General features: G+C 39.5%; 3 protein-coding genes across 8 annotated transcripts in view; 2 read left to right on the top strand and 1 right to left on the bottom strand.

The window, feature by feature from the left end:
* The first annotated feature begins 47 nt into the window (after positions 1-47).
* On the top strand, positions 48-2,389 carry timm8b (translocase of inner mitochondrial membrane 8 homolog B (yeast)). The gene is made up of 2 exons (XM_034867835.1): positions 48-280; positions 1,954-2,389. The coding sequence occupies exons 1-2, from the start codon at positions 179-181 to the stop codon at positions 2,119-2,121; spliced, it is 270 nt and encodes an 89-aa protein (XP_034723726.1). The 5' UTR covers positions 48-178; the 3' UTR covers positions 2,122-2,389.
* Positions 2,390-3,629: 1,240 nt separating this feature from the next.
* Positions 3,630-12,306, bottom strand: il4i1 (interleukin 4 induced 1). 2 transcript variants are annotated; one of them, XM_034867905.1, is made up of 8 exons: positions 12,197-12,306; positions 11,330-11,423; positions 10,725-10,939; positions 10,458-10,570; positions 8,331-8,532; positions 8,155-8,223; positions 7,290-7,426; positions 3,630-4,892 (listed from the first exon to the last, which is right to left on the bottom strand). In XM_034867905.1, the coding sequence occupies exons 2-8, from the start codon at positions 11,346-11,348 to the stop codon at positions 4,124-4,126; spliced, it is 1,524 nt and encodes a 507-aa protein (XP_034723796.1). In that variant the 5' UTR covers positions 11,349-11,423; positions 12,197-12,306; the 3' UTR covers positions 3,630-4,123. The 2 variants fall into 2 exon arrangements, with proteins under 2 accessions (XP_034723796.1, XP_034723795.1); XM_034867904.1 differs by lacking the exon at positions 12,197-12,306 and adding an exon at positions 11,738-12,039.
* A 2,341-nt stretch (positions 12,307-14,647) lies between these two features.
* snx19b (sorting nexin 19b) overlaps positions 14,648-25,671 on the top strand; it is a 35,027-nt gene continuing 24,003 nt past the window's right edge. Inside the window, exons 1-11 of one of the 5 annotated variants that reach the window (XM_034867115.1) lie at positions 14,648-14,724; positions 15,989-16,271; positions 16,421-16,615; positions 17,657-18,919; positions 19,679-19,877; positions 20,129-20,229; positions 20,340-20,459; positions 20,686-20,810; positions 22,476-22,569; positions 22,688-22,847; positions 23,876-24,173. In XM_034867115.1, the coding sequence (XP_034723006.1) occupies positions 16,011-16,271; positions 16,421-16,615; positions 17,657-18,919; positions 19,679-19,877; positions 20,129-20,229; positions 20,340-20,459; positions 20,686-20,810; positions 22,476-22,569; positions 22,688-22,847; positions 23,876-23,946 (2,589 nt within the window). In that variant the 5' untranslated portion in view covers positions 14,648-14,724; positions 15,989-16,010 and the 3' untranslated portion in view covers positions 23,947-24,173. Of the gene's footprint in view, positions 14,725-14,745; positions 14,911-15,986; positions 16,272-16,420; positions 16,616-17,656; positions 18,920-19,678; positions 19,878-20,128; positions 20,230-20,339; positions 20,460-20,685; positions 20,811-22,475; positions 22,570-22,687; positions 22,848-23,875; positions 24,174-25,671 lie in introns of those variants that run through there. The other 4 variants (XM_034867113.1, XM_034867112.1, XM_034867114.1 and 1 more) reach the window with 4 other exon arrangements.

The following is a 25,671-nucleotide window of genomic DNA, read 5'->3' as shown; positions in this document are numbered from 1 at the left end:
TTTATGTGGCATTTTAGATGATCCGACTCCCACTCCATACCAGTAGGTGGCAGTAATGCATTATTTCGTTGTTTGCTAACCGCCAATAAACCTCAATAGGAAGAAGACAGAAGGTCATCTCATCTCAGCACCTTGTCAACGAGATTACAGAGAAGTTCTGTAACTATTTAATAACGCAATGGACAGTTTTGATAATTTCAGTGCGTCCGATAAAGCAGAGGCCACGGAGCTTCAGCGTATGATCGCGATAGAGCAGCAGAAAGCGCAGTTCCAGGCCCAGGTGTGTATGCTAACCATGCTAATCAGTCTTTAGCATTCAGCGGTGACGGTGAGGCCCCATTCGGGAAAATGAGCCACTCTCTTTTAGAGAAACTTTCCTGAAAGGTCTTCCAAGTCAAGCTTTAGTACCTAGTTTTTATTTTGACACAGAAGCGATAGGATACATGTCTGTATTAGATTGTTCCGGTCAGCTTGTTATTGATTCAGATTGAACTGATCGCACTGCTCAGATACCATCATCACAACAAATAAAAAGATTCAAGGTGTAATATCTCTAACGTCACCAAGTGTAGATTTTGCATTTTAAATTCACCATCTAGTTAAAAAATGTTTGACATGTAGGCTAGTAACAGTATAGGTCCGATTAGTGATAAAGGAAGCATACAACTACTTTTACCATTCATCAGAAAAGCTGTTTCTTTTAACTGGTGGTCATTCATTTACCATTTTAATTAGGACTGGGCAATATATCGATGTATTGATATCGCGATATGAGACTAGATATTGTCTTAGGGTATATCGTAATATGGTAAGTAATTGTTGTCTTACCGGCTTTTACGGTAAAGTGATGTCATTTTCTGAATTTACCAGACTGTTCTAGCAGTTATTTACCTTTTACCCACTAAGTCATTAAATCATTTCTGGAGAAAAGTTATCAAAAAGGTTATATATATATATATATATATAGTCAACCATTCAATATCTTCACAATATCGACAGCAAAGAATTTGTCAAGAATATTGTGGTATTTGATTTCCTGTATATCGCCCAGTTGTAATTTTAATGTGTATCATGACTAATGTTACAGTCAAGGAGAATAGAAGTCTTTCAGATGTGAAAAGAAAATAACTTTCTATGAGGTTAATAATCCCTCTGGTCAGGTCTAAAGTATAATTTGATGCGTTCTACAAGCTCCACTTTCCATAAAACATATAGCCTACAGTTAAAATGATTTGGATTATTTCATAATAACCTGACAAGCAAGGGGAAAAAGTTAATACAAATAATTATGTTGCTAGCTTTTGTGAATGGTTGCTTTTTGTTAGTTCTTAAAACTGTTTTTTTACTACAAAATTATGGTAACAAATATTGGCTGAAATGTCAGTACTGGTATCGGTTGGGCTCTAGGCCCAGTCACATGATTCATCCAACCATAATCATAATAATCATGTTGTCTGAAAAGTTTGTTTCTGCCATCTGTTCAAAATAACCAGACTCATTCATTATGTAAGAATTATATATACAGTTTTTTCCCTGGATTTATTGAATACTTAGGTGCCCATATTTATATATTATATTCATATTTAGTGGAGTGGTTTAAGGGTCTATCTTAAGAAAATGTGATGTTTAAAAAAAATAAAAATGCAATTCGTCATTGCATCATCATCATCATCATACCATTATTATCCTCATAGGTGTGTCTACAACTAGATAAGATAATACATAACACTCAAAAATCTTATAGATAAAGCTTACTAAAGAAATCCAACTACAGTCATTAGATCTGAGAAAAGTCTTTTTGTTACATTGATGCTTTTTTCTGTTGTTTTTGGTGCTTTTTTGCAGCAAAAACACCAAAAACGGCTCGGGTGCTGCACCTAAGACTTTTAATGGTAGGGAAAATATAAAGGCTACATATATCAGTTATTAATCAACCTTTTCTATTCATTCAAGGTGCACACTTTCACTGACGTCTGCTGGGACAAGTGTGTGGACAGTCCGGGCTCGAAGCTGGACTACCGGACAGAGACGTGCCTGGTGAGCTGTGTGGAGCGATTCATCGACACCACCCTGTCCATCACCAACCGCTTCACGCAGATGGTGCAGAAGGGTAGTCATTAATAATGGACTTTAGATTCTAACTGGACTACTGTGTGGTGACCTTGATGCAATGTTTTTATTCCCAACATGTTGATGGAAGATTATGGGTGGAGGACATGTTATTTTTTACTGTTCATGCTTTCGACGGGTGGTGCTTGAATGGTCCAAAATGAGTTCAAATGGGACAACAGCATGCCTGTAGCTGCAAACGGCAGCACAATGTACCTGTTGGAATTAAGGAGTCATGTAGTGTGACATTAGTAAAGTAACACACTGTGCTCATGTTCACCGTCCTGTGTGTCATGCCTCGTGTACTAATCAAAATGTGGAATACTGTTGAACCGAGCGCCCACTCGGGTCTGTTTCAACAACAGATCTGGGTTCAGTGACGAGTTTGGATTTGTCAGTTTCTGTGTTGCTCCAGTATCATCAATCATTGGGTGGAGAAAGATAGAACGCTGAACTGACAACCACAACAACACGGCTGAATAATAAAGAAATGGCTTAACCACACATCAAGGGGTTACAGAATTTTATTAAAACAAAATAAACGTTGGAAGCCAAAATTATATTTAATAGTTTTATTTGAATAAATAGATGTTGGTTACTAATACAATAGAAGAAAGAAATGCATATATAAAAACCCTTAGGTCAGTTTTAAGTGTAGTCTGGAATCTCTTGTGGTGCATAGTACTTGGGTGTTTGGCCTTGGCTTTGTGAGATTTATTGTAAAGTTATTATAAATCAATATCAAATGTTTACATCAGAGCAATTATGTCAAAGAGATGGCTACTCAGAACAAGTAGAAACACTTGGCAGATGCATTTGCATGACATGTTTTTGAACTATGAAGTTCAGTATGAGACAAAGGCAGTATTAATATACAACAATATTCTTTCCACATGGGTTCCTGGAGGGGGGAGGGGGGTCTACAAAATGGAAGTCTGTTAATATATGAGGAAGCTAGTTTTATAATTGTATATTTTATTCTTTTTACACAAGCTTTTAGTATCAGACATCTGACAATTAAAATAAAGTACATTATTCAAATATTTGTACTCAACCTAAAAGTAAAATTAAGTAACTGAAATATAAAATAAAAAGCTGCAATGGAATTAAACATACAGAAATGTACCATCAGGAACTCCATTCATTAGAGTTTTGCAAAACAAAAGCAAATATTTAGTAATGCTTCTTATATACAGAATACTATTAGTATTCAGGCCGGAGTTAAATTGATTAGACAATTATATCAATAACTAATTAATCACTTGAGTCCAGCTTCTCAAATGTGAGGATTTACTGCTTTTCATTGTCTTAAATGTTAGTGTACTGAAAATCCCCACTGGGATTACATTGATTGTTATTTGGAAATAAATACCGAAAACATAACTGAATCAATAAATATGCACATAAAACAAAAATATACATCATGTCAGAGGGGCAATGATACACCAGGATTCACTTTAAGTCCTCGTTCAGACCAAAGTACAGAGTGTGGATTGGTGGCTGGAGAGATGCTACTTCACCTCCTAGGCACTGTTCTTGAGCAAGGCACCGTACCCCCCCAACCGCTCAGGGTCCTGGTCCAGCACTGGCAGCCCACTCACTCTGACATCTCTCCATTTGTGCATGAATAGGTCTTGAGCATGTGTGTGTGTATTTCAGTCCTGTGTGAAGTGATTACTAACAAAGCAGAGTGTAACGTGTAATTTCCCCACTGGGGATCAATAAACAGGAAATCCAGCCTGAATCCAGTATCCACAATCAACAAATGATTATATCCATTGTCTTGATACATACCAACAAGCAGAGCAGTCTAAGAGACAAACAAAATCATGAAAGAGACCTCGATAGGATATTAATAGTGACAATGAAAGTTAATAAAAATGTGAAGTAGTTAAAGTACAAGTAAATATTTCATTTCATTTTAACAGGCAAGACATGTGACAAGTTCACAAGATGTACTGCTAAACCGAATACATTATAAATGGAGGAACACAAGAAAATAAATCGCATTCAACTAAAGTGTAAGGCTGTTAATATGTTTAGCTGCCCTGAGTGCAGACTTCATGGCAGTTTCAATCCACCCATGGGGCAAGGCTGTGTGTTCTCCTGCAAAGTGCACCCGTCCCTCACTCTGGAACAGGTCTCTAGCGTAGTGTTCCTGCTGGTAGGGTGTAAACATGGCAAAGGCTCCCAGACTGTAAGGATCTAATCCCCACTTCTTTACCAGCCCCCCTGTAAACTGTGGCCTGATGCCCTCTCCGTGGATCTTCACCAAGTCCTCCAGGACAACGGCCATCAGTTCCTCCTCGCTCATCCCTTGGAAGAGGGTGGAATCGTCAGAGCAGGTGTAGGACGCCAGGAGGGCCCCCGCAGCTGTACCCTGGAAGCTGTGACTGGGGTAGTAGATGAAGCGAGAAGGTCGGTCTGTGATGCTCTTCCCTCCTCTGATACCCTCTTTCTCCCAGAAGCGCTCCCTGAAGCTGAGTATCACCTTGGTGGAGCTGGCATAATGAACTGAGCGCAGAGCCTCTATCTTATTCCCAGAGAGAGGGGGCTGGAAGTCAATGAAGACGGTGGCCTTGGCTGTGGCTGTCACCAGGGCATAGTCCACTGTTAGGTTGGTCAGGGCGCCTGGATTACGCCAGTCCTGGTAAGTTACTGTCACATTGGTGCCGTGTGTTTGATTGATCAGCCTAACCTTGGAGTTGAGGAGGATCGTTGCATTTAACACCTGATAGAAAGCCTTTGGGAGGTGGTCAAAACCATCTGTCACTTCGTAGTACCTGAAAAATAGCACCCAATAAAAACCTCTCAATCACAATTCATCATAAAATTACAATCTTTTTTATAGTAAAGGAATATTTCACCCTTTCTTTCAAACCTTTATTTCAAGATTTTTAGCTTTAGTGCGTTTTTTGTATTAAAGGAGAATTCCGGCCAATTTTTACATTAATCTTGATCGCTATAAATATGCAAGTACTTTCAATTGAAAAAAAACCCGACCCGAATCAGTGCAGGCAAACTTTAGGTGCTGCAGCTACCTCTACGATAGCGTGGCTACCACACAAATCAAAAATCAAATCAACACTGCCGAGCCTTCTACTCACCAACACCATATCAATGTCAATGTCAATTTTATTTCTATTGCACATTTAAAAACAACAGCAGTTGACCAAAGTGCTGAACAGGGTCAATGTCAAATACATGAATAACAAAAGTAAAAAAAAACCTCCATCCAAAATACATCACAGGGAAACAAACAACAACACTTTAAAACTTTATAATCCAGGTTAACGAGGGTTAAAAGCTGCAGCAAACAGGTCCGTCTTAAGCAGTGATTTAAACGTATGTAAAGTCTATGCAGCTTTAACATGCATGGGGAGGTTGTTCCATAAGGTGGGGGCACCCACTGCAAAGGCTCTATCGCCCTTATTTTTTAGCCTTGATCTAGGGACGTCCAATAGAAGCTGATTTGACGACCTCAGCGTTCTGACTGGAGAATGGTGGCATAAAAGATCAGCCAGGTAAAATGGCGCTAAACCATTTAATGCCTTAAAAACAAGCAATAAAATCTTTAAATCTATCCTGTAACGGACAGGTAGCCACTGGAGGGAGGCCAGGACTGGCGTTATGTGTTCATGTTTTTTTGTTTTAGTTAAAAGGCGAGCAGCTGCGTTTTGGACTAGCTGGAGCCGATTTAAAGATTTCTGGTGCAGACCCATATATAAAGAATTACAATAATCCAGCCGAGCAGTGATAAAAGCATGAACACCAGATCGATCACATACAAAATGTATGAGTTACAAATACACACAGAACTACTGCGTGATGTGATGATTCACAAAGTAACATGACGGAACACACGACAGCTAGCAGGTAGCAGCTAGCAGCTAGCAGGGAGAGCTAGTTACCTGCAAGATAGAGACACGGTAGGATGCATCCAAAATGCATCTTGTTGTTACATAAGGGCCATGTTCATGTTCCACAGACATTTTAATTGCATTTTGTGTCTGTCAAGAGGCACAAAGACACTCTAAAACTTGCCCCAACAACTGCCAGCTGAGTGGGAGCTCATATACATAGGTGCAGCTACTCCGTGTTGAGTGCACCGATTTGGCTTGTTTGGCTGTACTCGCATATTTTTAGCAATCAAGATTAGCGTAAAAATTGGAAGTCTCCTTTAATGAACTTTTGATACAAGCCATTTACAAATGAGTTGATACAAAGCTAATTAATAATATCAGCTTCACAAAACACTCTCTGTATTTCTCAGCATGGCTATGTTAAGAACATGGTGTTGATCTTTTTTTTTTAAAATCCTCCTTGGCTACTAGCAATTACGTGGAGGAAGTATGGGGCACGTGCAGAAATAGGGAAGGCTTGTGTCATGTAGATGCAACAGCAGTTTTGTTGCCATTCATCAGAATTTCTCATTTGGGCGACAGAAAGTACGCACTATAACTTCATTGTATCACAGGGTGAGCAATCGATGTAGAAGTTTATAATTTTGAGGGTGATGTTATCCTTTAACAATGTCCAAATGAGTGTGCGTCATGTGAAAGGTGTCACTCATAATTCATTATCACCAAACTCTGCAGTTCCCCTCAGCTCTGCAAAGCGTTTTAGTGCCTTTTTATTGCATAGGTTTGTTTTTAAGGTCAGCAGCTTACCTGTTTTGGTTCAGTATCATTGCTCTCATCAGCCTCATTTCCAACCAGTTTTTACACACCTTTTTACACATTTTCACATCCAGCAGTTACAGAGCAACATTCATATTGGAGTCACATTTTTATTCACCTGATGGATGTTTTGCTTTAGTTTTATTTAGTTTAGTTAATCCCCATTAGCACCTAGACAATCAGCTACTCTTCCTGAGGTCCAAAACAACATGAAATCAGACAAAATTAATACATTTTGTGACACATACAGAAAAAGAAACATAAACTCTAAAAAGTATAAAACAAAACAGCAAGGAGAGAACCAGAAAAAAAGATGGCTATCGTATAACAATAGCCAGCCCTGCCCTTAAAAAAATGCACTAGCTTTCTCATTCCTGCCCACTGACTTTTAACTCCACAAATGAGTTTAGATGCCCTATCTCTGACAACCAAACAAGGCCAGGTCCACAGGCTCCATGTTGCCAGACACACAATGTAAATGGTAAAATAAATATGACTCACTCAGTGTTGTCATTGATGTCTGACTGTATGTACAACATCTCTATTAGCGATGTGTAGAAGAGGCTGTTTTCATTCAGGATGTCCCCGATCATCCTCAAGGCACCACGACTCAGGTTACCCTCCTTCACCAGATATTCCTGTCGGCAATCAAATGTATGTTGTTAAATCTTTCATTCAGATTTCAACTAAGACTGTGTGTGTGTGTGTGTGTGTGTGTTTGTGTGTCTGTGTGTGGCTCACAAGCAGACAAAAGTACAGAATGTACCTCACTGTTCTGGCCTGTGACATTTCTGAGAAGATGTACAAATGCATGCCATGATAGCATTTGTTAAAAAGCAGATCATTTCTCTTGTTCAGTCAGGCTAAGTGAGGCCTTACTCAATGGAGCTATCTTAACTGTCATCTTTTCTTTGTTGAACACTGTAACATTGTGGGACATGCAGGACCCGTATAGACTTACAATGCAGTCTCAGGTAGGCCAGTAAGTATATTGTTCATTATGATAGATTATGATCCAGCTAACTAGTACATCACCATGTCAAGTTTGCGCTTAGAACAGCTGTCAATGAGTCTAGTGGATTAAAAAGTAAAGTACTTCCCTCTGTAATGTAAAAGTAAAAGTAAAAGTATTTCTAGAATTATACTTTTGGTACTAAAATTACAAAGTGTGTTGAACATTATCAGTACATTCATTTCACAGCAGACAGAAGAAACTGACAGTCATAATTGTATCCTCAAGGCATCACGACTCAGGTTACCCTCCTTCACCAGATATTCCTGTCCGCAATCAAATGTGTGCTATGAAATCTTTTATTCAGATTTCAACTAAGACCTGTGTGAAAAAGTCAAAATTATCAGTCTTTACCTTCACTGTGTATGCATCATATTTATCCAACATGGCACTGCAGCCCATTGCCTTCAGGTCATCCTTCACCTGTGCAAGTATTACAATAAAAACACATTTGTATTCTTGTGCAATTCAAAACATACTTATGTGCAGACATAATAATGATATCAGCAATGTGTGGAATGTTTACAAACCTTCCAGAGTGTCTGACTGAAGAGTTGAGCTGCTGACTTCCCCCTTTCCCTTTCATTTAAGCTGTAGTTGAGCACACCAGGGTTGTTTTCCACGGCATAGGTTTTCTCTAGCACGCCATTTACCAAATAGTAGGTGTTAATGTCATCTTGGATGAAGTGGTTTAGGGAAATTTGTAATTTTGAGGCAAAGGAAAGCAGAATTCTGTGAAATAGATATTACATATTTTTGTTATAAGAGAGTCGTTTTAGGCAAGACCAGTGACAACAAGCTGTAAACGTAACAATACAAGTTGACATGTTCCAACTTTGTTTGGATGTTGTTTTGTGGTTTGCAAGAATAGAATTAGTTTTGGGCCATTAAATAAAAAACAAAAATCACTCAATAAAGCAAAAGAAATGTCATCTCAAAAGTAAAACGTATAACTTATTTATAAGAAATTCTTTATAAATAATTGGTCTCTTAATTGTCAGTTGTTGTTTGCAGTTCCTTCTGCTACTGTTTGCTGCTTTGACCACAGACCGAATAAGAAATGGACACAGCGAAGCCATAGACTTCGTACTGTACAGCCCCAAACTGAGCTTGACGACGTAGATGTGACGTGAGCAACCTGTCTGAAAAGTTGTCTCAAAGTCTTCTGGTAGCTGTGCCAAGAGAAATCTCAGTCATTGAGAATCTTGCAGAGACGAAGAGCATAGGTTTGTGTTAGGAGACAACATAGGCTCAGGCTAATTATTTCTCACTATGAATGCTAGTTAACATTAGTAATTCAACTTAAACAGCTAATGTGAGTTGAAACTGCCTGCAAGCTTTTCCTAACTACACGGTAATTGCTCTACTGTGCGACAGAAAGTTGCGTGGTTATGACACAATCCCTAACGTATTTTTACAAAAACGCTGCTACGGGGCCATAACGCTAGATACAAGATGATGGAGCATTTCATACGTTTTTGTGTTTCTTTAGAAATACACATTGGGCAAATAGAGTCTTGAAACGCTTCAGATGTAAAGTTATTTGCTGACAAATTGATGGCAAAAGGAATGGGAGTCAATGGAATGCTAACGGCAGGTGATGGCTTGTTAGCCTAAGATTCTCCCCATAGGAGGCTTAATCCCTTTGCTTCTGACACGACCCTCTTGCGTGGGCAGGGCTTTCAGGGGTGCGTCCCCATTGGCTAATGAGTTTTTTTAGTGACAGTCAGATGATGTTCAGTGTAACATCTAAGTAAGTTTCAGTTTTGAGGAGAGACAACCTAAACAACTACACTACTGGATTCATACCAGGTTTATAAAGTGGTGATCATATTTGTTATGCTGTATGTTACGAGCATGTTTACTAGATGTTTTGTTGTGTTCAGTCACAATTTCTGTAAGATTGCATTTAACGTTGGCTAAATGCTATCTATAACAATTGCTAGCTACTGTATTGTTTATGTACTGTAATGTGTGTATGTGTGTGTGTGTGTGTGGCACACAAGCAAAATAAAGTATGTGCCTTGTGCGTTTGTATGCGTGTGTATGTGTTTGTGTGCGTTTGTGTGTTTGTGTGTTTGTGTGTGTGTATGTGTGTTTGTGTGTGAGTGTGTGTGTGTGGCACACAAGCAAACAAAAGGAGCATGTACCTCACTGTACCGACCTGTTTCATTTCTGATTAGAAACAGTATGCAAATGCATGCCATGGTAACGTTTGTTAAAAGCAGATCATTTCTCTTGTTCAGTCAGGCTGAGTGAGATGTTACTCAATGGAGCTATCTTAACTGGCATCTTTTCTTTGTAGAACACTGTAACATTGTGGGACATGCAGGACCCGTATAGACCTACATTGCAGTCTAAGGTAGGCCAGAAAGTATATTGTTCAGTATGATAGATTATGATCCAGCTAACTTGTGATCCAGCAAGTTTGCGCTTAGAACAGCTGTCAATAAGCTTAGCGGATTCAAAAGTACAGTACTTTCCTCTGGAATGTAAGGGTAAAAGTACAAGCATGCCTACTTCTAGATTTATAGTATGTACTTCAGTCTTAAGTTACTGTAGTTATTTGGTGATCAAACAAAGTGTGTTTAACATTATCAGTACATTCATGTCACAGCAGACTGTAGAAGAGACTGACAGGTCGTAACTGTACTCACTTATGAAAGCTAGGGATCCTCATGGCACCCACTTCTGCATACCAGCCTTCTCTATTGTTCCTGAAGGTCTCCACACGTCCTCCAATACGGTTACTGGCTTCTATTATGGTCACCTTGTTGTTCACACAATCACCATATTACATACACTTTCATTTAGGATACGGCATACATTTCAAGTATCATCTTTATCCACTCAGGCAATGTCTGTTTATGGTAACATTTCAATTGGAGTTAGTCAAGTTATTTCCTCACTCTAAATTACTTTACCTTGTGTCCGGCATCTTCTAAAAACTTTGCAGCGGTGAGTCCAGCGATGCCCCCGCCGATGATTGCAACATGACGAGGTGTTTTAGTGGCCGGAAGACCTTTATCCACAATGTCGAGAAGCTCACTGTAGTCAGTGTCCTTGAGGCACTCAAACAGGGGGTCTCCAAAGATCCCACTCACCGCAAACACCACAACACCGACTAGAACCAGAGTAACTGACAGAGGAGGATAATATCAATTCAAGTGAAGAATTTAAAGCATAATGAGGCAATTGCAGAAGAGGAGGAATATTTTAAAGCTCAAACAGCTAAAACTGAAAAAAACCTCAGTAACTCCCAATTTCCATTTTCCCTTTTTTCTTCCTACTGGCCCTTACAAACAATTTAATCACATATAGATCACAACAAAACTGCGGGTTTATTATTTTATTATCCTAATCATATTCTATTTTCACAATAATCAACTTGTATTGCAAAAATAGGGCTCCCCTCCCTGATGCAGATTGCATTGCATGTCAATGGTTAATTTAATAATTTATGAAATCTGCAAAACTGTTAAACTGTTAAATTAATGTATTATATAATAGCAGTTTGTCTAATACTTACAGAGTTTGCACAGTGCCATCTTGAGAATGGAACACCACAGTTTTGGTTTCTTCCTTTGACTGTTGATACTGATACTATTAGAGGAAAAAGAAACCTACCAAAGACTAGCATGTTACAAGTTTAGTGGGGAAAACGTATTTTACTGAACTGAATGTGTCTGTATTCTGAACAGAAAAAATAGGATTTTAGAATTGAACATGAAATTGAATTTGCTAGAAACATGACTAGGATAAGATAAGCTTTATTAATCCCACACTGGGGACATTCACGCGCAGTTCAAGAGTTTACCATAAGCAAAGAAAAACAATGGTTAGTGTTTGTTTACAAGTTAATTGCATAAATGAATGATCTAAAATGAGAAGAGGGATAATACTAGTTCAGACTAGACTATATTTGCATTCCACTCACCTTTATCAAAGGTAAAGTCTCGTAAGTTGTCATGAGCCTGTGCATGACTGAGGAGAAATGACTGAGTCCCTGATAAAGCTAAACGTTCTACGTTGTGTCTCTGCATACAAATGCAGCCTGAAAAAACCTGGATGTGTAGTATGTGTGAAATTGCACCCAACGTAATTTTGTGTAATTTTGTGTGGCTCCTTAGGTCTCGCAGAAATATTTTCCCACACCGGCTCGAGAGTCAACCACACTGAACAAATTAGATTAGGGAGGGTAGTCACCAGCATACCTCATTTCCTTTATCTTCACTAGTTTCAATATCTGACCTGAAAGTGCTCACTTTGTTTCCAAAATTGTCAAACATAATACTGTATTGCTTTAAACATACTAAAACACGTCCCAAGTCTACATTTCTTTTTCTATTTAAAATATCCTTTTCCCATTTATTTATTTGTTAAAATTGTTGCTTACCTGTGAAAAAGTATGGTCTTTATTGCCCAAATAAAGCAGTCCCCCTCATCCAACTTTTTTCTAGGCAACAGACATCAGCAAGTCGACTGCTTTTATGGACCGCACTAAATGAAAGCAAAAGTAGGAAAGAGAAAAAAGGCCAACTTTCATTTTCCAGACAGCAGCAACCATGTAATTGGTTGTATTCAAAGCTAAATAGGGAAGGACTATTTTAGTGTAAGTTTTGGTGGAAATATTTTATTCCAATCCATAAAAACAAAAATTAAAGATAAGACGGAACTTAGTAATAATCCGCAAAAACATTTCCTCAGACAGAACACATACAGGAGCAGGCTGGCGTTGGAGTTTACCCGATGAGAGGGTTGCCTCCCTACACCTAGGGTCCAGTGGGGCTACAGTGGGGACCTGGGTACAGTGGCTACAGTGGGTACCTAACCACCGGGGTCCAACAAGAGTGTTATCCTCTCATTTCAGTCTAAAAAACCTACAACAACACAAAATGATTCAAATTGTTTCAAATTGTTTCTTCATGATGGGCTTGTTGTTCAGTTACATCCTGCTGTGTGACATTACAAGTGAAGATTTTGACAGATTACTACTGTTGCTTGTTTTTCAAGCTCAAAAGTCAATATACAGCTGTTAGTTTTGTGATATGAATACAGCAGAGGGTATTTCATGTGCTTTGCAGGTTCAATGAGAAGAAATTGCCACGCCTTGTTGGACCACTTTAGTTTCCTTTCTGGCTTAAAGTTCAGAGTGACCCATGTCATCGACGGGAAAAATTAAAATAGAAATTTTCTAACTGAGCAATGATACTCTACTATGATTGCATAGTATAAAACACATTTGGACTGCTAAAAATACACAAGTTGCTACAAACAACATAATTCTTATATAGAAATTGGCATGTCTCATGGGAGTTGTAGTTATTGCTGCAGATATGGGAAGGCAGCTTTTAGAAATGAACCCTATCTATTTGTTTAAATACAAAAGTTTGGTAGGAATGTTTTCTAGAAATTTAATTTGGAGTCACAATTAGTAGTGCATGAGGAGACTGGCAGTACCAGTAGCAAAGCAAATAATAACAGCAAAACACATCTAGCAAACTGATTCTGGAAAATCTGCTTAATGTGCTTCTTTTTTTTTGTTGAGAGAGAGTTGAGAAGATATATTGCAATCTCTCTGTGTGGTCAGAATGGAGCAGGAGCCAGGAGAAGTGGAGGTGTTGTTCATGAAATTCTCATTGTCTCATCTGAGCATTATGGAGCTAGGGTGATACACTGTTAAGGAAAGGGAATATGTTTGTAACCTACACTGAACCTACTCAGCCGTTTGTATGCTTAAAGGTGCAGTAAGCAATGCTGCTCGAGGACTGTTGATACAACTCAACTGCCAAACAAATACAACCCCCCAAACACACACACACACACACACACACACACACCTTCAGAAGCTCCGCCCCCCAGATTCACAAACAGATAGCCACTGACCAACCGGGATATTCACATGCTGCCCCCCCCCCATAATCAAATATCGCTGCCTGTTGCCGATTGGCTGGAATAGGCTTCCGTGGCTCTTGCACTCTTGTGCAAGAGCACTGCCACACAGATCTAACTTTGCTGTTGCATGACTAAAACAAACTTCAAACGTACACAGGTTCCACCAAAACAAGTTTTGCAGCGGCACTGCGGCCCCGCTCAGCGCTTAGCACAGCCCAAGACAATTGTGATTGGTTTATAGAAATCAAGATAAAAAGAGCGTGTTTTCCTCCCATCACAGACCCTCATTTGCAGCGGAAGGTCTGACAATGCAAACTAGGTGGAGAAGATAGTTTTAGCTAGTTTGCTAAATTTGATTAAAAAAAAGTGTATTGGAATAACATCAATTGCTATACTTTGAATGCACAGCTGGGCACCTTGAAATACAGGCACGTGGAACTATAATTGCATGTAATGATTCCTTTGATCCAGCAATAAGTGCAAGGCAAAGCTGCAATTAATAATGTTGCAGCACCTGTTTGACAGATTTTTTGGTTTGTTTTGCTTTGAAAGGTGCAAATGCTTTCCCATTTTCATCTCTTCCTTAATATTAACATAACCATCCGTTGTTGTGCACCCCTGGGTAAATAATTGCACAAATTTGTATGCTGTCTATGATTGAACATCACTGGTAAATAAGATTTAATTCAATTTAAAGACAAAGAAGTGGTCACCCCCACCATTTCATTCTCATGAAACAACCTCTCTCAACCTCTCTTATCTATAGCCACAAAGCCTCATGGGAGCTGTAGTTGTTATATGTGAATCCGTGTTTTATTTTTTTAATGACATAAGGGTTACTTTCAGGTCCATATTTCATTTTAATTTTGTGACAACCTCATTCTCGTGCATCCAAACAACCTCATTCTCGAGCCTTATGGGGAGGCTCTGGTACTTAAGCATAACACGTCATGATACAGGAAGTAAACAAACCAGACAAAGCAGTTGTCACGCGAGACCTCCCAGTCCGTGCTATGACAGCTCCTCCAGGTAAAATATATTTCTAATTTTTATTAAATAGCTAGCTACTTCAATGTTTATCTACAAAAGGGCGACATTTTACACGTTGCACGGTGCCCTCGGTGTGATCTGTAAAGTTGTAGTTATATAGGTTACTTAAATTCTTGGGTGCTAGCCTCCGCTACATACCTCTAGCCAATAATGTGTCAATTTTAGGTAGGTATAGTTTTTGACAATGAGTAACATGTCAGAGGACATTATTGTAGACCTCAAACAAATGGCTATGATCTTCTCTTTATTTCGGCATGAAAGCAGTACATCAAAAAGCAATTCTGTCACTGATATTTCGACTTTAAGGCCCCGCCTTTCATTTATCGTCCTCTTCCACTACTAGAGGAAGTCATTAAAACGTCAACTTAATCAAGAAGTAGATATTATTATGAAATAGAAGGTCGAATAACCTGCATGCCGAATTTTCTTGTGTTTCAAGTAATGGAGGCTATATATTCTTAAGTTCAAGTCAATCAGGCGTACGTTCCATGCACCAAAAAAGCAGTGAATGATCCAATTTCTTAGCGGGGTTTGGTGCCTTTATCACCAGAGCAGATAACGCTAGCTATCAGGGCAATCTTTAGTAATACACGTTACCTAGCTAACTGGTGGAGGTTATTAGAAGTGATATAAATAATGGTGTGACTGAACACTGACTGGGTAGATCATTAAGCAAGTAAACATTTTTACCACCGAGACGTCGTGCAAACATCAGCTAACATAAGTATGTTTTGGCTTTGTAAATACAAAGCAGTTACGGTAAAAATGGAAGTCTTTAATAACGCTAATTATGTAAACCATATTAGGTTTTCGATGTTACTACATTTCCCAATTTTCCTAATAACGTTACATCTGTCTTTAATTAAACTAGTTGCATACACATAGCCAGCATGAGCAGCACTCCCATCCATGGGTAATTGCAACACCAGAATATAAATATATATATATACACCACTTTATTTATATACAGTAGCATGATTTTAACAAACAGAAGGTTTCCAAAGTGCTGCTCAAAAAGATAATACAGAATAAATAGATCAATAAAAATATAAGGTACAATAAAATGCACTGCCAGCATACGGTAAAGGTATACACATGAGATCAACACTCACGCACGGTCCCCCCTGAGCTTAAACCTAGCTTTAGTTTGCAAGTTAAGCTGAACATGCATTTTCTTTAATTCACACAGATAACATAGTGACATCCATGCACCTTTGCAACTTTGTTGGTTTTGTTTTTCAAGGTGTGATGCTGCTTTGGCTTACATGATCTCCACATCTTTTCCTGAGCGTGTCAAGCCAGACAGTAAACCCCACAGTACCATGGCTGAGGTGTGGGGACAAAGGAGCTTGTTGAGCTTTGGTGTGGTGTTGGCATGGCTGCTGCTGTTCCACCTGCTGGTCAACATCTGGCTGCTGTGCGTGTTCACCAGTCTCCTGGTAGTGCTGGGTGGCTGGCTCGGCTCGCAGGCTGTCCTGGAGTCCAATAGCGTGGTTCACCTGGAAAGGTTTATCACCCTGCGTCAGGTACATGTGCATTTAACTGTGGTTAGTTTTACTTTACATTTTGCAGAAGCCATCATAACAGTTTTATTAAAAGATAATCCTATTCTTGCTAACCCTTAACTCAACTGTATCACTTAATTTACACTTATTTTGTCAACACTCAATTTAAGGTTCCACCATCTGTGGAGGATGAGCATCACTTAGACCAGGAGATCTACAACACAGTGAAGAAAATCATCAGGGACTTTGTCACCTCGTGGTACTCCACTGTGTCCTCAGAGAGTGGTTTTGAAACAGAGGTTCAAGATGCCATGATCTCTATGGGCATGGAGCTGAAAATACGTGCAAGACAGCTCAACAGGAAGGTACTTAAAGACATTAGTGTTGAAGCATTCTGTCTGTTCTGTCTATGGCTTCTTCACCTTGGGATCATTCATCACAGGTTCTGGTGTCGGTGTGGACATGATCTGCCGTGTGTCCAACCAAAAAGGGGTTTCTTTTTTGGATTTTTAGAGGCCCGATGAGCTGATAATCTCAAGTATTTCTCAAAAAATAAAATAAAAAATTAGATAGGAGAGAAAAGAAACAAACAATTTACTGTAACTGTGTGTTTACATTTTTTTTAGGTTATCCCTTAAAACATCCCATAAATATTTGGGGCATATTTGAGTTTGTGAATTAATGTCCTCTAGGCAGCAATGGCTATGGCTTGTAGCTCTACAACTGGAGAAAAAAATGAAGAATAATTGACTAGGTGCGCAAATGCCTATAGTTTGTAACAAAAATGAAACCGTTCTTTATTTGACATCATTATGCCATGGGAACCCCAATTATACTTATTTACAAGCCACCATGTATTGCATTATTTGTTTTTGTGATTAAATATGAATTGCTTTTATGACATCATTTATCTTTCCACACTTTGGATGGCAGCAAGATGGTTTAGTATAACCTCATATCGACATATATAGTGTTGATTCCCGCCTTGCCAACTATTGCCAAAAATAAAATGATATCAAGAAAAACATATAGCCATCAAACATTATTTAGAGAATGTGGAGGTTTCATATATTTTGCAGCAGTCAAACCACCAAATAGCAAATGGTAATTTGGTTGAAAATGCCAAGGAAGAATCATCATTCAATAGTACATGTACAGTTTATAGTGATGCTGCCCTGGGACACATTCCTATGTCCCAGTGTGCTGTTTGTAACTGTTTGTGAATATTTTGTTTACAATATTATGTTTTCTGAGTATAAAAAGAGAAACAATTGTTCAGAAAAAGAAATTACATATAGTAATGCTGATACCAAAAGAAACTATCTCAGTTTGATGCTTGTGAAAGAACAAAATTCAGATTTTAATGGTCTTCAATGGGACCTTTGTAACTTTTTGAATTCATGCAGGAGCTGACCCAGAGGATCCTGAATCTGTTTGGCTGCCACCTGCAGGACTACATCAGAGCCAAAGAGCTGGTGACCGAGCAGCAAGCGCCTCCGACCGCAAAGTGGAGCAGTGAGAGCGAGCAGTTGTGGAAAGTGTATTCCAGGGTTAGCACGCCTCATCCGGCCATGACCAGCGACACAGTAGAAGTCAGCTACACCAGAGCAGTTGTAGATTTGTTGCTGCATGTTTTGGTGCCATCACCGCACCTGGAGAGCCGCACCGGACGATTCGTTGTCGGAGAGCTCATCACCTGCAACGTAATGCTCCCTCTTATTGCTAAACTGTCGGACCCTGACTGGTTAAACATTCTCATGATCGAAATATTCGCCAAGTCCAGCAAACCAAAGGAGCCAGTTATAGCAGAGCCACTGCCTTCATCAGCACCTCTTACACCACCATCACCACCACCACCACCACCACCTGAGGAATCAGAGCTTGTTTCACTACAAGAGACAGCACATGCACCTCGAAAGAATAATGAAGTCCCTCCACTAACAGCCATGACCGAAATGGTCCTTGACACAGAAACGGCCACGCCTGAGCTTGCCACGTATGATGTGATTGACTCAGAGGAGGTGGACTGTCCACAAAACAACACCGAAGAAGAGGAACCTACTCGGTCCTTTTGGCGGCATTTCATGAGAGAAAGCAAGACAAACCCATTTTACCAAGAAAGTGACTCCGACCTGGATTCTCCCTTGGCGGACTATAAACAAAGTTCCATTGATTCCCTGGTCATGATAGGCCATGGCGAGGGCCTGTATGACAAACGGAAGGAATGTGCCACGTCTGTTGACGGCAGCAATAATGGTGTGGACCTGGAGGATGTTTTCTCCAGTCCAGTGGATGCCTCCTGCCCCAAAGTCTTGGTGAATTCCGAACCTGCAGGGCCTAATGACTGTGACCTCAAATCTGTTAGGACAGCAGAGGGGACTCCAAGTAACATCAGCATCCAGGACCTAGAGAAGGATAGCAGGTCCCCTTTAGTAAATCAAGCCAGAGAACTCCTTCTGGGTGTAGACCAGACTGGGCTGGGAAACCCTAATGAGCTGATTGTAGGTAGTCCGTTGCAGGGGTCTTCCCCTATACCGTCATTCAGTTTTGAGCCCCTCAGCAGCCCTGATGGACCAGTCATCATCCAGAACCTCCGCATCAGTGGTACCATCACAGCTAAGGAACACCGCGGCACCGGCTCACACCCCTACACTCTTTACACAATCAAAGTAAGTAGATGAAATATTCTATATCTTCTTCTCCTTCCTCTCTGCATTTAGTGTTTGTTCATGTGATATTTTACTTTTCCATCTGCAACACGTCAGCATGATTATATTTGGAATCCAGTTGTTCTGTGGTGTGCACTTCTAGTGGCACTAAGATGATGTAAGGCCCAAAGATTACAACCCCAAAACAAACTTTAAAAATGAAAATAAGTTTTTGACTACTAGCAGCACTATGGAGCAATGTGCGGAGCATTTTTGACTCTACTGATGTTGGAAGACCCATAACCCTGCATTACTTAAATTCATCTCTAAGAAATAAAAATGTGAGATTACCAAATGGAAATAAAAAGACAACAACATAAAAATTAAAATAGTGATTTAGCTCTTTTCATTTTCAAAATATTTTTTGATGTTGATCCTTAACATTGTCTTTTTTTCTGTTTAATCGTAACTTTTTAAGTTTGGAAGGAAAAAATAATATCTCTTTGTGGACATACAGTATTTAATGCACAACTGTTTAAATAGTCCCCCTTTTTAAGATTAAAACTGTCTTGGTTTGGAATAAAAAATGTATTTCATATGTATATGTATACATATTATTAAAATTATTGGTACAATGAGATATTGTTGTTCATTAAATGTCAGTAGCTTAAATAAGCAAATACCAACTTCAGACCTTTAGACATTTTACATTTAACACCAACAGCAACACGTTACACACAGTATAAATTATGACTTATGCTTTGTTGTGTTTGTTTTCAGTATGAGACAGCTATGGGCTGTGAGAACCCAGAAAGTATTCAACCAGGATCTGAGGATGCTGAAGTTGTACCGTCAGGTTGTGAGAATCCATCACACATTCAGCCGGTAGCCTATCACATGGTCAACAGACGATACAGCGAGTTCCTCAACCTGCAAACACGACTGGAAGAAAAAACGGAACTACGGAAACTCATTAAAGGTATGATGGATTGACGGTTGGTTCTGGATTATTGGACTAATTAATGTTTGTATACTTAAATCAGCATTTGAAACCCTTTTTTCCTATGTGGACCCTCCGCACAGTGGCCTAGTTAGCTTTAGTCTGGCTTGGAGAAATCAATGCATGGCCTACAAACAGACCTGAATTTGCAGGTTCAAATCTTGGCCATTGCATAAAATATCCAGTTTGGTTGTTTGGTTTGATTTTGTTGTAATCTGACTGTGTTTCAGGTGTGAAAGGTCCAAAGAAAATATTTCCAGACATGCCATTTGGAAACATGGACAGTGACAGGATAGAGGCCAGGAGAGGACTTCTGGAGACCTTTCTAAAGGTCAGTGGATTTATATTGTATACAATAACTTAGTATTTGTAGGCCCAATGTAAAAAAAATGTTAGGTTGTTTCTCTGTGATTGTAGACCTGAATTCTTTCCTCTTTTCAGCAACTCTGTTCCATCCCTGAAATAGCCAACAGTGAAGAGATGCAGGAGTTTCTGGCGCTCAACACAGATGCCAGGATTGCCTTTGTCAAGAAACCCTTCATTGTTTCACGAATAGACAAGGTTTGATCCTGAATATTTTATTAGGGCACAACTCATTTTTGACTTTAAGTAGATGATAAGTACACTGTATGTGCAGGGTAATTACCATAATCAGACTGTGATGCAATGTCATAAACACAACAAATAACAAAATATCTTAGATGGTTGTGAAAGATAAGTATGACTACGTCTCTAATGGGTTTATAGTGAGTGTAATGCAGTGAGTTTTGTGTGTTTTTGTGATTAGATTGTTGTGAATGCCATCGTGGACACCCTGAAGACAGCCTTTCCTCGTTCAGAACCTCCAAGCCCAACAGAGGAGAATGAAGCAGAGATAGATGGAGGGAAAATAGGTGCTGACAAGAAGAGCAAGTATGACTCCAGAGATCCAGACAAACCTTTATTTTGACACATTTATGCCAGAATTATAAACCAACACAAACAAACACTCTGGTTGGAGTGGCAGGTGTTACACAAGTGGCCTGCATTTTTTGAAGATGTAAAAAGCAGAAGCCCCAGCTTCACCTTCGCACCCTTAGTGCTTGCCCAACTACGCGAGCCAGTTTTAATCCCGGTGGCAATGCTGCTAGTTTGGTCTTGTGTTTTTACGAACAATATTGGCAGTTTACAAAACCTCAAGGTCCATTTAGTTGCTGTTCTCAAGCTTCAGATAATGTCACATGGATATAAAGGTAAATATGATGCAAAAGGGTAGAGCTTGTAGAATACAATGTGAGAACTTGCAGAACAAAAAATCTTTTTTACTCTTAAAAAAAAAAAATGGGGTTCATTTTCCATCACAGCTCAATGAAAAAAAAACAACCTCTTGAATCTGTCACTGCAAATTCACATATGGGCTTTGGCAGGGATGCAAAATGTGGGCACATCAGCAGCAAAGCAAGCTCTGGTCATGGCCAGCGATGGGCTGAGTTGTGGTTGTGGTTGTGAGGGGAAATTAACCCGAATTTTAAGAAAGTACACAAGTAGTTGCTGCATTGCAAGTTTGCAGCTGTCATTGTATATATGCAAATATCAAGCTACACATCTGTGAATATTTTTTCTGCGACTTCCCATTCAGAGTACAGGTGTGTGAATATTTTCTACAAGTGCAAATTTCAATTTACAAGTTTAGATTTCTTTTTACAAAATGTTATTTTTTCTTTGTGTGACTTCAAATTTGGATGGCATGTGTGAATATTTTTTCAAGTGCAAAGTTCAACATAAAAGTTCCAAATTTTTTGTTCTGGTTTTGAATTTCCGGAGAAACCAGACCCACGTGATGCGTTCGTCCAATCAGCTGCCGTTGGCAGTCTGCATCGCTTTGGTGTGTCCGGAGGCACTTTTTTTGGCCGACTCGGGGAGGCAGTCAGTCCCACTGCCTTTTCTGCCAATGGTCGGCCGTGTGTCAGGGCCATTGGAATTGTTAAAAAAAATCAGTTTTTCCTCTATGTTGATGTAACAGTGTAGTTTCAATGTAGAATGAAATTTGAAACTGAAATACTGGCCGTGTCTGTTAGTGGGAAGCCTTTGCAGGACCATGACCCCCATGGAGGGGGCTCAGATTTAGGAGTACAGCGTGAACCTCTGAGTGTGTTATACCCTCCTGGAGAAGCTCCTTACTGGCAGGTGGAAACAGGCAGCATTGTCTTTGTAGCAGAGAGGGTTATGTATTAGGGGTGTGCACATTTTTGTTTTATTTTATGTCTACTGCAATCACATAGATAGATAGATAGATAGATAGATAGACAAACAGATACTTTATTGCTTCCCAGCTGGACGTGCACCTCTCGAAAAGTTGAACTACACGTTGCAGCAACGCACTCCGCTCGGCCGTAGCTTGATATCGTTGCATTTCCCCCTGCTCATATCCTGGTTCTCCTTCTCCATAAACCAAATGAAATCAAGGAGATAGTTAACTTTTCCTGCAACAGATTTCCAGCCATGGTCTGGTTGAATTATAGCACAATCCTTAAAGTTTGTTAATTTTGCTTTTGCATGTATGTGCGTGTGAATAATCATTTGTTTGTATTATCCAAGGTCTCGTCTGAAGTTCTCCAGTAAAAACATCCCCTTTATAAACGGCTCAGACATCAGACCAAAAGTTTTGTTCAGTCGGGAGCAAACTAACACAGTAAGTAACTTACATGTTTTGTAGACACTGATATTTGCTTCTTCGTCAATCAAATTATTTTTAGAACTTATTGAGGTTTGTCCTGGTTTCCCCTTCCTTCTCCTGTCTACTCTTAAAGGTGTTCAACGGGATGTCCTTGGGAGATTTGCAAGCCTTTATTACCAAACAAGAAAAACTGGCCATCGGAGTCGAGTCAGACAGGGAGGACAGTCCAGTAAGAAGAGAATTTGGAGGCAATCTGGATGACAGCTTGAGAGGAAAGCACAGTCAGGAACCTGGTAAGAACGGGACATAAAAGGGATAAGTTGTGACATAATGTATTCACCCTGCTTTGTTCGGTCAGCTTTGCCTAGTCGGGTTCAAATTAACTTTTTCGTCTACCAGCCAAATGCCCATTGAATGTTAAAGTTTAAACCAGCCACTCTAAGATTTACCATTGCTTTTTGGGGCTGGTAAGTGATGCAAATCTACCAGCCACTTGCATATTGTATCTAGCCTAGAAATCTAGATGCAACCTTGTGGCAGCTAAAGTAATTTGCATCTATGGTCAGTCTAGCAACTCTCCGTTACTGTACCATAAGGAAGGCAGAGTTGTGACGGTTCCACGTGAATTCCCTGATACTGGAACACAAAGAAGTTGGTTGCTGCTGCTGGCGATCAGCGGTCTTTCAAATCAGCTCTGGAAGTCTTGGAGTTGAGCGCTGAAGTCATTCTTAAAAAAGGAAGATGTGTTCGGGGTTTTGCCGACCAGATACGGTAAAGGTTTAGTCTATCAACTAGCGTTGCTCTGGTTGGTTGTAGCGCTATCCCATTGAGTGATGTAGAATTTGAAAGACAATTCCCGTCCCCATCTTGATATGGGTCTGGCTTGTCAGGCTATATTTTACCACCATTTGGCTGTAAGTGGTGTTAACTTTGAACCTTGGGTAGATGTCTCAGAACTGCTGTAGTTACATTTAAAAAGATCAGAGGACTGATCTCTTAACAAGAACTAGTGGAGGAATCATCATGCCAGCGTTGGCTCTAGAAGTTAGGCTAATATAACAAACAAAGCTGGTACTACAGTTAGGGGGGTCATCTTAAATGGATTTAATCAAATATTTAACTTGAGCTAAAACCAATTGTGAACTTGTGAATCTTGACCTCCTAGCCTCTCGTCATCATTTTCACTGCAATCATCATGTCTGCTTGTCTGACTCTGGTTTGTCTGCTGGCGTTTTCCTTTGTGTCTGACCAACTCTCTGACTCACTGACTGTTGGGTCTCGCTGCTTTCCCGTCTGCTTTACTCTACCACTTTCCAGTCAGTATCTCACTGTGATTACAACGGGACTGGTCTGATGAAAACCACCTTGTTCCTTATTCCAGTCACTCATTAGATTCCTCCGACCGGGTTCCTATTTTGGCAACCTAAACACATGAATGGGACTTAATGTGACAGTCCGTTTTTTTTTTTTTCTTTCCAAACCTAAAAGCTTCCATTAACACCCCATTCTCTGAGAACTGTGTTTGTGGTAATGTGATGCGGTCAACATCAGTTGTCTGGCTTTGGTGAAGAGCCGTCTCTGTTGAATGGAAAAATAATTAAATCATGTTGATGTTTAAATGTTATATAACTTGACTCCTCTGGGAGAGAGACAGTAAGATCATATGAGAGAGTGGGAGAGTGTGACTAACCAAAGCCTGAATTGAAAGTGAAACAAACACTGCTTCAGTTAAAGACTGGAATTTGTGAATGATGACAATGAGATAAATCTATGACAGCAGTCTTATATAAATGGGTTGAATGGGAATTAAATGTGCATTCAGTACACCTTCATTATATGCACTTCCCCTCTGTGAAAGCGACATTACGCTCAGGGACCAGTAAAATAGAAGCCCCTGTTCAGTACTGCCTTTGGTCTTGCCTATGTCCTGGTGCAACTCAGCAATTGAATTCAATTGTTATGTCTTGCTGTTGCTGACCATGCAGACTTCAGTGCTTCATGTAACTGGGTATTCTGCATTCAAGGATGCCCCAAAAGGATGTCACCCAATACCGGGGGGGATTAGGTTTCCCAGGACATTCACACCACGTCACCTGAATGTTCCTGGAAAAGAAAAATCCCATTTGATGCTTGCATACTAATAGGGAGCATTAAAAGGGTACTCTGCTGATTTTTACAATGCACTACTATAACATTGTTGGACTTTCAACAAACAAAAAAAAGATTAAAATGAATACAGCAGAACCAGATACATCGTCTTTTTTTAAATTCCACACATTTCTCTTCGCCTGATGAAGGGACCTATGTCTAGTGTTAGCCCTAACCCTTTACTGTTAGCTGTCCTTAATTCTTAAGCAACATGGCTCTTGCTATCAGCCATGTTGCATCATGTATCATCATTGGAATCCCCATAGGAAAAATGGATGATCTCATTAACATCATATGGAAACTATCTCTTGACATTAGAATGGGACATTCCCTGTTTGATCAAATCCAAGTTGCATTTCTTCTTTGGTAAGCATCTGTTCATTGTCTTCTTAAAGGACAGTTTTTTTCCAGACAGTGAGGGGGAATGAAGGTTGAGTGAAGCGCTTTCTCCTGACCAGACCGTGAAATGCTCCACTATGAAAGTTACCAGATCGACAGTTCATTAAGAACTAATTTGTTACTTTCAAAGCAGACGTATAGATCTCTTATTACCTCAATGTTTCAATCAGTTATGTTTTAAGGTTGTATCCGTTCACAGTACATAAACAATCCAATACCTAATTATGAAATTAATTATTAATTAATATAAATTACTGATACTAAATTTTAAGCATTTAAATATTTTTATCTTCTCTAATCATCTTTTCTGATAAATGTGGTTTGAATTGGGGTTTCCTCTTTGTAAAAGTTCAGTTTCAAAAGACTACATTCAATTTGCTCAAATTCAGTTGTTAAAATTGGGATCTCATATTTTAAGTCAAGTCCAAAAGTTGCTTTAATTGGACTGGACAAGTAAAATTCAGACACCAAAATAATTTAAGATGGTAAATATGAAACTGGGACTTGGGAGCACTAAAGCTTGACTGGAATTGGCCTCTGTACAAAAAGGACAAGTTCTTTGTCATATGA

The sequence above is a fragment of the Etheostoma cragini genome, chromosome 3 (assembly GCF_013103735.1).
Source record: "Etheostoma cragini isolate CJK2018 chromosome 3, CSU_Ecrag_1.0, whole genome shotgun sequence".
In the NCBI taxonomy this organism is placed as follows: domain Eukaryota; kingdom Metazoa; phylum Chordata; class Actinopteri; order Perciformes; family Percidae; genus Etheostoma; species Etheostoma cragini.
This window is presented reverse-complemented; position numbering and strand designations above follow the sequence as displayed.